The sequence below is a fragment of the Choloepus didactylus genome, chromosome 18 (genome assembly GCF_015220235.1).
Source record: "Choloepus didactylus isolate mChoDid1 chromosome 18, mChoDid1.pri, whole genome shotgun sequence".
Classification (NCBI taxonomy): domain Eukaryota; kingdom Metazoa; phylum Chordata; class Mammalia; order Pilosa; family Megalonychidae; genus Choloepus; species Choloepus didactylus.
In genome coordinates, this window is record NC_051324.1 from 5,905,900 (window position 1) to 5,920,515 (window position 14,616).

Below are 14,616 nucleotides of genomic sequence, written 5' to 3' on the forward strand. Positions count from 1 at the left end.
TTTTACCTCTACTTCAGCAAGTCTGCCTCTCCTGGGGGATTAGACATCACCACAATCAAATTTCCAGCTTGTGGCCTGCCCTACAGAATTCAGACTTGCCAATCCCCGTGGTCGTGTGAGACAATTCCTATAAAAAATCTCTTAATAATTACGTGTGTGCATCCTATCGATTCTGTTTCTCTGAAGAACCCTGGCTAACACAGCACTGAATGAATTAAAGTGGGCTACTTCACACTTCAGGAAAAGACTGTTTCATGAAATGTCAAGCATTCTTCAGCCAACCCATAATCTGCAGCCCCTACAGCTGCCAATCAAGCTTATCCTCGTGGTCCAAGCACCAGGATGCACGGGAGCAATCTGTTTCCTTTTCCAGCATCCTTGACAGATATGCAATTGCAGGAACATCATTAGAGAGTTCTGTATACACAGCAACGGGCGCAAGTCACAGCTAAAGGAGAGGATCTGTCCTCTGGGGAGCTTTAAGCACAGACTAGCAATGCTATTCTTAGTCCAGTTTCCAAGGGTGAAGAAAAGGAAAAATGAATTTGCATTCGTTAAGAACAGTCTAGCTGTTAGGCAGGCATGGCATGACACAGAATTTCCATCTAACTCTCAGATAAGTATTGAAATTCCAATTGCAGGTGAATAGTTGTCACAAGGACCTCATCTGTCCTGTCCACTTTCGTCCCCAAAGGGCTCAGCTTTTATAAAAGGGGCTTAATAAATATTTGCCAAATGGACAAATGAGGGAACTGAGGTTCAGAGACGGTGACTTCCCAAAGGAATCAAATTGGCTCAGAGACCTCCTCAGCTCCTTTTTGCCCCAAAATCCCTCAAGTGAAGGGATTTCACCAAGTCTAATGAAGTTAAAGAGAGTCGCTTTGCCTGGAACCCCTCGCCTGCTGTCCGCTCTGGGGGCTTTGTTTAGGAGTCTCCCGTCTCCCGCCTGGCAGCAGGGAGGAAGACATTTCAAGTCAGAGATGTTAAAAATGGTGTAGAACGACAAAAATGGCTTGGCAGGCAGAGGGAAGGAAGAGAGTCCCTGAAGGGGACTAAATTCTTCATCAAACACACCCTCAATATCTCAGCATTTGAACTTCTCCAAGAGATGATGCTAGAAAAATCTGACTGCCTGTATGTGACCTCAGGAAGATGTAAGGGTTTTTAAAGGTACAATTAGACCGCTGTGTTATGCAGTTAACACTGTGGACTCCAAGTCATCTACACTGCAAGTAAAAAAGAAGAGCAGTCAAATCTCCGTTTATCAAAACCATGAGTCAATTTTCTTTATAAGGAGAAATGATACTTTCATAAACAATCACCAGAGTTTAGTATGTTTTTAAAAAATTTTCATTTGTTTTCAGATTTTGTAATTAATCCAAGCTTAGAAAAATACAGAGTAAATAACCAAATTCACCTGCAATCCCACCACGCAGAGAGATAACCACCATAGACACTGATGTGTGCACATTCCATGTCCCTTCCTATCAGTTATATATATTTTTTGATTGGCTGCTTGATTTATTAAAAATGGGACCATACTACTTTAGAGCTCATTTACTCTTAAACATGCTTTCTTATGGTAAGAGGATATTGTGTTATACAGATGGACTGTCGTCGCTATTGTTGGATATTGGGTTTTCAATTTTTCCACTATTCTAAACACCTGAATGAACATCTGTTTATATAGGTTTTTATCCATCTCTTGATTATTTCTCTAGCATAAATCCTGCAGCTAAAAATTAATCCTGACTATATAATCAACTATAGACAAATTAAAAAAGGTAATAATTGAGACTATAGGGCTTTGATAGGCATTGCTAAATATCCATCAGAAAGGTGAGTATTTGTGCTATAAGGAGTAATCCATAAGTGTTTTGCTCATTTGTCACAATAACCTTTTCAGTCTGTTTAATCACTATCAAATTTACAGGGGATATTTACATAATATGTTCTTAATTTGGCTTTTTTGATCACCACGTTAACTTTCTTCCGGATTTATTATTCTATATGTGTCTTACATTGCCAATTTCTTGTTGACCTGAGTACCCATTTTCCTATGGGAATTTTCACCTGTTTCTTATTTAGAAGATTTGTAAGAGTCCTTCAGTTTGATGAGACCATTGACATTATCAAATAGTGCCAATATGTTCCCCCAGTTTGCCTTTTGATTATATTTACTTCTTTTGGCACTGTAGTTTTTTTTTTTTGTTGTTGTTGTTTTAAATGGCTTTTCCCTGTAGTTACATCTATTAGACTTCTCCCTTCATGATTTCCTCCTTTGGACATATGCTTAGAAAGGACTTCCCAACCAATAATATAAATATCTCTCTATATGTTCTTGAAAAAATATAACATTTAAGTCTTCAATGAATTTCACACTGATTTTGGTACTTGTATCAGATGCAGATTTTGTTTTTTTTCAAAGACCTAACCAAATGTCCCAGAATCATTCATGAATAGAGCAGATTGTCCCTATGGATTGGAAATGTCACCTTCACCAGATGAGATTTTTCATATCCTTAGATTTTCTTCGGTCTGGATGTTTCTTTTTTATTTTTCATTGAACTGTTTAGTTATTCTTGAAGTAGTAGCAAACTTGTAATTATTTAACTCTATAATACATTTTAAGAGAGAATAATTCAAAAAGCCAATCATTCTGCACATTAACTTTAGAAAACTTTTATCACCCCTTCAAAACTCCATTACAATTATATACATATTTATGAAGTTCTAATCAAATAAATTTTGTTAAATTCAAATGTTTACCATGTTGACTCATCCCATCTAGGAACAAATTGAGTGTCTCAGTTTTATGGAGTCGTCTTAAAATTATTCTACATTTCACAATTTTATGGTAGGATTTTAAATATTTCTAATGTTAAAAAGTTCCCTAATTAATGGCCCCAATGTGAAAAACAATATTAAAAACTAATAGAAAAAAGTGGGAGACTCCCTTTATGGCTTGGGATAGGGAAAGAGTTCTTAAGTCACAAAAGCTAGAAATCAGAAAGGAAAATATTGTTAAATTTAAGCTCAACTTTATAAAATACTTCTGTACGATAAAAGACACTATTTGCAAAGCTAAAATTTAAGCAAGTATCTGTGAGAAGACATCTGCAGCAAACATAACAGGCATAGCATTAATGTCCAAAGTCATAAAGAACTCCACAAATTAATAAGAAAAAGACAACCCAACAGAAAAATGGCCAAAGGATATGAACCATTCACAGAAAAGGAAACCAGAAAATAGTGATAAGCATAAGAAAAGATGTCAAACCTCACTACTTATCAAGTAAATACATATAAGTAAATAACTAAATTAAACAGCAAAGAGATTCCATTTCACACCCGTCAGATCAACGAAAGTTGGAAGGTCCAACATTATTGTGTTGGCCAGGATGTGACGAAATGGGAATTCTCAGATACTATGAACAGGCAACATCTACAAATGTCGGAAATATGCAAACCCTGTGACCAGTAGTTCTGCTCTTACAAATGAACCCTAGAGAAACCCTTGCACATCGGTCAAGGAGGCAACATGGATGTTAAATTTGGAAATAACCCAAATATCTATCAGTAGAATAATCAAATAAATCAGTGTCACCTATTTGTAAAGTAGAATGCTATATAGCAAACTAAATCACCCTGAGTCACATATAACAACCTTGGGTAACTATTTTTTTTAAAAGTACAATTTTGATTTTAAAAAGCCACTCAAAAATTTATTTTAATAAAAAAAAATTCCCTAGCTATTTATAAATAGTAAGTTTCTCAATTTTTCTTGGTACAAAGTAAATCCTCTGATTTTCAGATTCACAGATTTGAGGTGGAGATTTCTGAAGCAGGCCACTTTTTTCTTTCAGTACGCTTCTGATTTGTTTTGTTTGTTTTTCAGAATCTCCAGTTGTCTGTACCTTGGCTTTCCATTGTCTGTCTTCAAAATCTACCATCTTTTCTGCCACTTTTTTCATCCCTCTTTGTTTCTTTTCTTAACATTCTAGAAGAAATCCTCGAGTGTTTCTTGACATCATTGGTTCGATTTTCTATAGTGTCAATTCTGTTCTTTTCTAAGAAAAATTCCATGACTGCATTTAAAAAAGAAAAGAAAATCCTAATCTCATTCAGCTCCTGTCACCTTATCTGTTGATTTTATCTCACCATTATCGGTTGTTTCCCAGAGTCCATATTCCTTTGAACTTTATTTGGGGCTCCATGATAAGTTGTCTAAAATTTATTATTATTGTCGATGAATATCTTTCAGAACTGTTCTAATTCTTGAGTACTTTATTACTGTTTTTTAACTTGGAAAAATAATCTACTCAGGACTATTTTTTTAACCTTAAAATAGTGAAAGTCTCTTTCTTGCCCCTAACTGTCTACTCTGTTAGAATCCACTCAGAACCCAAGTTCTGTTTGATCTAAGTTTAGTGACTCAGCAACCTGCGGGGGTCGGGAGCAAGTTACCACAGCAGACAATGCCTGGAGTCATCGCTGTGGCACGAATATTATTTTTCTGGGTTTGGCCAGAAGTCACTGGGCCAGGGAGCACCTTCTAGCTGATGAAATGCACTGTCCTCCATTTTGGGTGAGTGACAGGGCTGTGCCCAGTCTCCTTAGTGATACCACTGACTGGCACGTCCGGGAAGATCCTGGGAGCGTGTCGGGAAAATCCACACCCACAGCAGCTCTGCTATCAGCTGGGTAGGCCTGTGCTTGCCCTTAGATCTTGTGGGGTAGAATCTTCTAGAAGAAGGGCTCCCAAGCCATGTGTGTTTCTCCACCATTCCAAAGCCTTCCAGATTAGAGGGTGGTAACGAGTTCTGCCAGGATCTCATTAACTTACTCCCCAAGACATTAAACTACTCTTGAAACAAGATGTGGGTCAAGACTCAGTGTTGTCTTCTGGTCTGACTTGGTGGCACTAGACTGAGAGGCTGGACACAGTCCTTTCTCCTAGATTGCAAGGGTGAGGTAGATACTTCTGCCAATTTTTACACTATGTGCTCATTTCAGTCAGACTGTGAGGAGGACAAAGAGGGTTTGACTTCTACGTTCCAGTTGCCACCTTTCCTGGACAAAAGCTTGATTTTTCAAAGAGCAAAGGTTACTGGAGAAGAATAAGATGGAAGGGACATACTTAAAAAAGAGAGCAAGAGGCTAAGTGGGAAAGCTATCAATGTGGGTGGAATATGGATAAGAACATAAGGGCTGCAATGTGAGGAGACAGTATCACAAGGGAAGACAAAAGCAGGAAAGATAACAGTAGAAAATACTACCTTCTGGTGTAAACCCCAGGAGTGGAGCCAACCTCCCTTCCACTTTGAAAACAAAACAAAACTGACATGAGGTATCAGGGGGTTGATTTTCTAGTCATTGCCTTCTCCACTGTCCCTTCATTGTTCATTGGTCCCTCCTCAGTTTCTCTCCTCTTACTGAAAAACTACCAACTACTTCTATCTCCTTGGTGTACTGGGTCAGGGTTCTTTTACAGAGGGCCTCTGGGAAAGAGGTGAAAACTATTCAAGAAGGATATTAAGATGGCAGCAGGAGAAGGTAACCATCTGAGGAGTGTTCTCAACACTCCCTTCCTTCCAACTCTCTCTCAACTCTTTCTACAGGGCAGGCAGATCTCGGAGTCAGGCAGGCTGGGGATGGGGGTTGGCAATGAGGCCGTATGGTCTACTGGGATCTCTGGAAGAAAAGAGAAAGGAGGTACCAGTTGCAGAAAGTGGGTCATGTCTCCTTTTGAAATACAGAAGCAAGACATGGATTTGATGGGCTCTTGAGGACCACACGCAGAGGGTGCTGTCCCCACCCATCTGTCTGAGGTCACAGATGATTCCATCCTCTGGAACCCCCTCAACCTGGTTTTCTGGTGGGCTGAAGCCCTCCTGGTCACACAGATCGGGGAGCTCCACTTGGCCCTCTCTGTACCTAGACAAAGAGGAGCCATAGGACCACTTCCATCACCTTCAGCCCACAAGAACATTTATATTTGCTGGTTTGCCACAATTCAGAAGATCCTGAAGTCTTGTCTTGACTGCTGAGGAAATATAAAACCATGAGGGGATAAGGGAAAGCAACTCACTTAAGGAAACCTAGAACTGAAAGGGAGGAAAACCAAGGAGGATATCTAGAAGAGCTGGCAACTGATGGAGCAGAAATAAAAGACGGGTCAGAAAAGAACTTAAACAACAAAAAAGCAATGAGTGCTCTCAAGGGATCAGCTCAGTGCACAAATGAGAGTACCTGGGGCACGATGTGTGGTTTCAATAACTGGAGGTGATGATCATAAAGGTTATATAATAGAATGGATGTCACGGACTAGCCAAGATAACCATGAAAAATAATAGAGGTGAACTTACTAAAGATTACATTTTCTATAAAGCCATTATGATAGAAATTGAACACCACTGGCCCAAGAGTAGATGGAGATAAATGTAATACAAGGATCGAGAAATAAACCTGAGGAGTTATTTTTACTTAAGGGGGGTGGGGTGGCTTATTTAATAAATGGTACTGGAATAACTGGCCGTCTAGCTGGAAAAAAAATAAAAAAAATAAACCTGTATCTCACACCACATACAAAAATAAAAATTTCAAGTGTATCAAAATGTATACAATAGGAAAAAAAAACTTTAAAAGAAAATTAAAGGAGAAAAAAAGTTTTAACCTTGCGGTAGAATATATTGATTGTGGGACTATGAATTGTAATTTCTTTTTAGAGAAGTACTACCAAAATCTATTAAAATAAAAAGTATATATCGTCTTTCATCTCAAAATGTCACTTTTGGGAATGTATCCTGCAGAAAAAAATTAATTAATATTGTAGAAAGATACATACAGGAATGTTTAATATATCATTTTTTGTGATGGCAAAACAAAACAATACACTAATTTGAATGTCCATCATCAGGAAACTAGCTAAAAGAGCATGGTACATATATCCCTGCTATGGAACCTTATTAAAAAGACTAGTTAGATTTATAGCTACTAAATTGGACAGATGTCCATGATGTATTGTTCACTGAAAAAAGCAAGTGGCAGATTAATATAAATAATATAATTGTTCTATAGCTGTTATGGCCAATGAGCATGTAACAGAGTGGGTGTTTTATGATAAAGCCTTAATAAATAATGGTTGGGAATGGGGTTGGTCATCTTTGGAAAGGAGTCAAGAAGGGGTAGAATTATTCATGTTTCTCTTGATTTCTTTTTGTGTTTTTCACTGGCTATGGAGAAACACATATTATTTTTGTAATCTTTGAAGACGAATTTCATACATTTTGTTACAACAGCAAACCTAAGAAGCTATATGAGAATGCACAAAGATATCAATTTTCTATTCTGATGTATTTGAATAGTTACATTCTTAATACCACCCTCTCTTATTTCGAAAGTAATTTTTTAAAAAAACAGGATTCTTAACTGAAGAATACAGAAACATAGTAGATGGGTAAAGAATATACAGAGTAAAAGTGAAATCAGCAGGAGAGAGGTATGAAACTTCACAAATACTACTGGACAGATATTTGCCATTTACATAGGGGTTTAAATGACAAATCACTTTGACTCACAATGAATTTTGGATCTGAAGTATGGATCTTGCTTTGCTTAGTTCCATAGTACCGTAGGCTGAGAGATGATGAATTCTTTAGAAAGCTTTCCAAGTTTGTAATTCCAGAGAGAAATTGTACCTGACTCTTTATGTCACCTAAACCAAAGCCACGTGGATAGGGCCATCGGGTAATCTAATAAGACTGGATAGAACCACGGAGATCAGGATGTCAAACACAAAGTCATTACTCTCCTTTAAGACTATAATTAAGACGACAGGTACCCAGAACTTTTACATAAACTTATTTCTGTTCTTGCTCCTTGGATCTGAAGTACAGTTTTGGATGTATACAGATATACATATACATAGAGTATCATGAACAGTGAATTGCTAATTAAGTTTTATAAAACGTTTGTGGGGTGAGTAGAGGGGAAACATTTGAACAAGCAAAACAAAGGGTATCGTTCCACAAATGCAGGGTCAATGTCCTTAAAATGATACACTCTTGTCTTAAAAAGGGGGATGTTTTTCTTTTCTGTGGATATCTCCTTGGCTAGCGTTTCAACTGCATAGATAAATGTCCTCTGGGAGGCAAAGGATTAGTAAGCTGACTTGGGAAATATTAAAAGGCAAACAGGAAGACGAAAAATTTCATATCCACAGTGAGTCAAAGCTCATCCATTGTCCAATTTCTCAACTATCCTGTAAGGTCCAGAAGCTATTATTTGGAAATCAGCTGACTTATAAAAGCATCATACGGACACAAAAATCATTTCCTCTTCACCTACCACATAGAAACACCAACGATAAACCAACGGCTACCTCCCTGTCTAGGTCGCCACCAAAGTCCGCTCTTTGGACTCACTCTAGGCTCTCTGGAGGTGCAAGGAGGCAAGCATGGGTACATCTGGTACAACTAAGGCTCAGTAACAGGGTTTTTACAGAACTCCAGCGAAGGAGGTCCCTGAGGACTCCCCAGGCCATCCTGGAACACAGGAACAAAGGGAGGAGGGTGGTACCCTGCAAATCTCCACTCGGTTGGCAGCCTCCTCCATCTCTTCCCTGAGGGCATCGGCTTTGGCACCCGCAGGCTGTAAGTTGCTGGATAAGCCTGAAGACTTGGAAGTCTGCTGCCACCTGATGGAAAACAGGAGAAAAAAGGAGAGTATGAGATATGCAGAGCCCTGGGGAGATTGTGGGATCACAGAAAACACCTGGTTACAAGTATTCTCCAGGGAACTACAGACCCTCATTTGAAAGGAGAGGTAATAAACAGGTGCCAAGTACTAGACCAGGAGAAGGGACTCGTGTTACCATCCAGAAACAGCTGAATGAGGCTAAGGATCAGTTGTCCCTTCAGACTGAACAGTTTGCCAGTATTTTTCCTGATGTCTTCCAAGCACTAAAGCCAAATGTCAATCGTCACTGCTTTCATTAAAGCAGACCCTATGTCATTCATTTCAGTTTCCTGCTTAACCCATGGGCATCTGAGTTTAGAAACATCCACCTACTTGGCTGAAGCAAATAATGAATGCTAGGTATATCTCACTTACATTTGCTTAAAAATGTATCTCCGTGGGGAAAATACTGGCCTTCTGAGGAAGCCACACTGGAGACTTTTATGGAAATTAAACACTTCTGTCTGCTCTGTCATATCAGGAAATTATCAAAAGGAGGCCCTGAAAGAAGGAAAGGGACTGGCAGTGGGGTTCCTCTTCCTTTAGAATGTAAACTCAAAGGCTTCTAGGAGCAGCAAGTGAGAAAAGTAAGTCAAATGGGCCATTTTCTTAAAAACTAGTCCACTCAATAATTTCTTTCCTACTTATTTTAACAGAGACGTGAATCATGAAACTATTTCTCAACTTTAAACAAGAACAAAAGAGTTAATCACAGTGTCAGATGGCAGCTGGTGCCTGGTTTCAGTCTCAGGAAGTCAGGACAGAGAGCAAGGGGCTGGGGGAACTGGAGGGTGGAGGCTGGGCCGGCTAAGAGGGGCAGCTGCTCCCCAGCAACAGCTGACAACGTCCACGTAGGAGTGTGGACTGTGGTTTACCAGATGTTTCAATTGACTCTAAGAGATGCTAGACATCTTCATATGAACTCCCCTGAAGAAATGTGGCAATAGATTAAATAATTACTTTGAAACATGACACCAGTCAATACTCCACAGACCAAATAACATATTTCTGTGGGATTTATCCGGGTCATGGACCATCAGTTAGCAGCCTTCAGAGAAGAGGTAAAGAGTGGAATGCTAGCTGCATTTTGAGAGTCAAGAATCTAACTACTACATGTTTTCTCTACTTGATTTTTCTTTTCTCTTTTATCACATGCAGGAAAAAGAGAAGAGTTCAGGACTCTGATACAAGAAAGAGAAACTAAAGTTATCTTTGTTATTAGCAAAAAAAAAATAGCCAAGTTCTCTATCACTTAAAAAATGCACCCAAGGGACAATTACTTAAAAGGCTTTAGGTCATGGAACTATTCATGTCTTGAAGCTCCAGAGATGGACACATGCCTTGGGGATGATTCCTGAATCCAACCTAAGGCTTTAGGACAAATTAGAAAGGATGTATTCTATTTAAAGATGTTTCAAAAGTCTAAATAAGGATTGGTAAGAATTCTGTCTTATAAAGGTTTGCCTTAGACAAAGGGTAGATCTAATTAATATCTCCCCAAGTTTAGTCATTTTTAATAAATAAAGCATTTACTTCTTTTCTTTTCTTTGGAAAAGAAAATATGAGATGTCTTGCTTGTAATTTAGATCTCAGACAATGCATATGTCCCAGAGTGGACTGTGAGATGGAGCTATAACTACCACCTGACTTGTGCTATCCAAAGTAAAAACAATTAGCCAATGATGTAAGTGTAAAAAAAATACAAAGTGACTACCAAACACTATGTTTATTTGTACTGGTTTGTAAATCCAGATGAGATTGTAAAACAAAACACCACCTGAATTATACTTACTATAGAAAAAAAGGGAGACATTTCCCAAAGCTCTCCCTTTCTTCTCTTCCCTTATTCTCCTCTATTTTTTTCAGACTCTGTCCTTCAGTCGATATCCTAATATTTTAAAAACATATGCTTCTTACTGTCCTTTATAAGGAATTTTATTTGTAATTTATAAGTAATCCATTTTGATTTTATAAAAGTGGTAAGATGCCAAGAAATGGTCCTTTTGTGGAAAAGGAATAACAAAATATCAAGGGAAACTTGGAAAAACCTGTACAGGTAATCACCTGTTGGCTAAAGCAACATAAATAATGAATTTCAAGGTATGTTGACCATTTCAGTCATTTGTTCTAAAAACAAACTTAAGAGTTGGACTGCTCTGTCAGAAAAGAAAGGATTCTGGCCACAATCCAAGAAGAATCTGAGCTCTGAAATTTGAAGAGGCAGAAAGATTCTTTCTTCAAGATACTTTCTTCCAAAAAGTATTCAAGGTACTGATGTGGCACCATCAATCTCTGGGGGAAAAAGACTGGGAGAGATGAAGACAGAAACAAGCTTCCACGAAGGGTAGATGAGAAAAAAGGGTCAGAAATGAAGGTATGAAGTACAAAGAAGCAAATGCAATATCAGTTCAGCGTGTGAAGTCCAGAAGAATTATGAGAAGGCAAATAGGAAAAGTTTCTTTGGTGGGTCATTTATTGTTTCATCTGCCCCCAGTCTTTCTCCTTTCCTCTGTCATTTGATTCTCATCATTCTGAGGTTCTGCTCCCTCTCCTGATTTAACATGGGGTCTGAAAGGAGCTACCATGTTTCTCCAGGACCCTACCAGTGAGTGGTCCAGGAGAGGGCCCCTGACGCAAACCAAGCTGGTGCCCATACCTCATCACCTGGCCAACTGACAGGTCAAGGGTGAAGGCACATAAGCAAAGTCCAAACAACTGGGGCTCTGAATTGGAGCTCAAGGAAGAGGGCTCATGTTGGGGATGCATGAGCCCAGGAGGCCTCCAATGTCCACGAAGACAACGTAGCTAAGAAACAACACCTGTACATGGAAGAGAAACACAGGTGGGAGATGAGGAACAATTCTCGATGGCACCTGAGACTCTGGTGTCATTCCTAGAGGTACTTAAAACTGCCAAGGCTCCAGAATTCCACCTCTGGTTATTCACTTCTCTAATTCCATGAGCTGATACACTTCCAAAAATCCTTCTGTTTTACGTACATTGGTTCACTTACTTCCAAGGGAGGACGAAGGGTAGGATTCAAAGGCAGCTGGCTGCTCAGCAGAAATACAGCATGACTGGGACCCAAGGTTGACCTCAGGGTATATGCCCAAGAAAAAGGAAGGCAACCATTGGAAAGGAACAAGGCTCTTTCTTTAGCCACTGCCAAATCAAACCTTTCCCAAAAAGACATTTGTGCATCATTCACATTCAATTCAATTCACGATGTTTAATTCAGCATACATCTTCCTTGAGTTTAACTCCATTCTTCTCATTTATAATCTTTTTTTCCATCTTCTATGCTTTAGTCTTCTCTAAGAACATTAAAGATATCAAGAGGTACATAATAGGCTTTTGAAGGAGACAAGCCAGGTTAACTTGAATGTACAAAGGTACACATTTGATTCAGACCCAATTAAACATTGGATACATTAGTTGGATTTGATGGTATCCACCAGAGTTGGTGGAAGAATTCACTGACAGTCATGGAACTACTGATCAAAATGTGTTGATCATACATATATAATCAGGTCCTATCTTTGCTGAAAGGTATACTGTGCCCCCACCTGAAATATACTGTGTAATTCTGGATAATGCAATTCGTGAAAAGACAGACCAGGAAAAAAGAAAGCTTGGCAAGGAGAAGTAAGATGCTGCAAGGAATAAAACCTAGTATGTGCAACTGGCCAAGTGGAGGAGTAAAATGGGGTGGGGAGGGGAGCCAGTGAGAATCCACCTGTTTCAGAAGAGTAGCAGGTGATCCTTGCCATGTAATAGCTTAGCTTTTAGTCTTCCTCTCACTGCAATGCATTGGGATACAGATCTCAGAATGACAAGAGTGAGTTAGAGGAAATGGCAAGAAGTTGGGGTGGGCAGGCTTTCTCCTGTGGCTTTCAGCCACGTCCTACAACACATAGAAACTCAGCTAGAAACGGGCAGTCTGAGAGTAAAGTGGGTAGAAAGGATACCTTTTTGCTAAGAGAGCCCCTCTCCTCCTGCAGCTAAAACCAAAACTGATGGAGGATCCATAATTTGAAGCCTTGGGTTAGATCTCCCACCATGGCTACTAAAGCCCAGACCGGAAGGGAAGTCACCTAAGTTTCTGTGTGAACTGTACTGCAAATAACACATCCCCCAAAGCAACCTCCAACCCTCAAGCTCGCATCTTCAGAAAGGAGGCTGTGGAAGACCACCAATATGATAAAGGAGAGGGGTCAGGTTTATATGAAAATAATCTAAGCAGATTTTTTAGATCACAAAGCTTGTAAAGGGTCCAAGCTGAAGTTTATCAGCATGGATATTTGGATAGAGGATGTAGGGATTTCCTTATCAAATCCCAGTACACAAGAGATTACGGGCTGGAAATATGCAGAAGTTTGTTAAATCGTGGATATGAGGCCCCTAGTGACACTTCCCCAGATGTGCAGAACCCAAACAACACAGACCAAGGCTGTGACATGAAGGTCACCGTTTCTCCTAAGACTAAACTAAAAGACCTAAGTGATGCTGGCATTCGGCCTCTGACCAGAAGCTCTTTGCTGGACATTCGGGCTTTCCTTTGACAAGACCAGACCCCAGAGAACAAAGAACTCAGGTTCCCACACAAGGGGTTTCCTCCTCAAACCCAGGAGCATGGCGTCTATCCTTACCACAGTGGACAACCCACATTCTCCAATCATCTTATGTGACTCCCAAAATGTGTGGCCTGAGCGGTGGTGTCTTGGGAGACAGTTTTAGGTGGTATCAGGATGCAGGAGTAAGTAGCACCCAAGCAGTACTCCCCATCCAACCTGCTCTCCAGATGGCCAAGGACCTTAAGGGCCAGGCTCAGAATGACTTTTACACATTTCCTGCTCCTCCTCCTCTTTAACGAAGGGAGACGATGACTTTCAGGAGCCCAGCCCTCCACGGGCAACATGATCTCAACTTTCGTGGCATTGGTCTTGCTTTCATCCTGCTTACTGCCGGGCTTACGTGACATCCATAGCAAAAGAAACTGTTTTTTCAATTTATGGTAGTGATACAGAATTTATTTTTAAATCAACTTATTTTGAAAAAGTGCATCAGTTTTTTAAGATGGCAAAAATCATTCAAGTGGAATACGGGTTGGGAAACATTAAGTTGATCAGAATAAGCCTTGTTTCTCTGCCAGCTAATCTAACCTGTTTTGTGTCTGGTCTTGAGGGGTTGCTCTGTACTTTTTATTCGTCCAGATGCAGAATCCCAGGGTCACTGGTTATAGGAATAACTTTTCGTAAAGCACTTTGGACGTGCTGGGACATACGTTATCTTATTCCATACTCACAACAGCCTGCTTAGGCCAATCCATAAATGTTACTCTCTATTTATAGGTGATGAAATGGCTATTCTGGGAGCCTAAGGGACTTGACCTTGGCCTAGAAAATAGGTGATAAGGCTCTTGGTTCCTGATCTTCTGACTGTCCTGGTACAGAACTCTTTATCTTACATCTCTCTGCCCAAGCATACTTTCTCCCCCAGGAAAATTGAAACAAGCTATGGCTTATGACTTCTATAATTAGAAAAAGAGCAAGACATGGAGATTTCTAAACTCGACTTACAAAGTTAGAACCCAAATAGTTCCTTCCATGGTAATACTCACGAGCCTACATTCTTTTAACTTGCACACGCACATGGATACACACACGCACCCTGTTACAAAAAAAAGCACATATGCACAATCACAGCATATGAAAGTCAGAGCCGCTGCCACCCCAGGGTCTTTGGCCTCTCCTGCTACAACAAGACTTTTCTGGGGGCCTCTGGGAGATGGGTGCAGGAGAACTGCTACAGGAACTTCACCTCTCTCAGAACGTCTCAGGTTTAGGTGGTGACTGCAGGAAGGAGCTTTCTACCCCA

The 14,616-nt window shown here is 39.8% G+C and overlaps 1 protein-coding gene across 6 annotated transcripts in view; it reads right to left on the minus strand.

Annotated features, from left to right (window-relative positions):
- ARHGAP44 (Rho GTPase activating protein 44) overlaps window positions 1-14,616 on the minus strand; it is a 202,475-nt gene that overhangs the window by 45,429 nt on the left and 142,430 nt on the right. For all 6 annotated transcript variants that reach the window (XM_037808251.1, XM_037808250.1, XM_037808245.1 and 3 more), the window contains one exon: window positions 8,581-8,698. In XM_037808251.1, coding sequence (XP_037664179.1) covers window positions 8,581-8,698 — 118 coding nt within the window. The remainder of the gene's footprint in view (window positions 1-8,580; window positions 8,699-14,616) is intronic.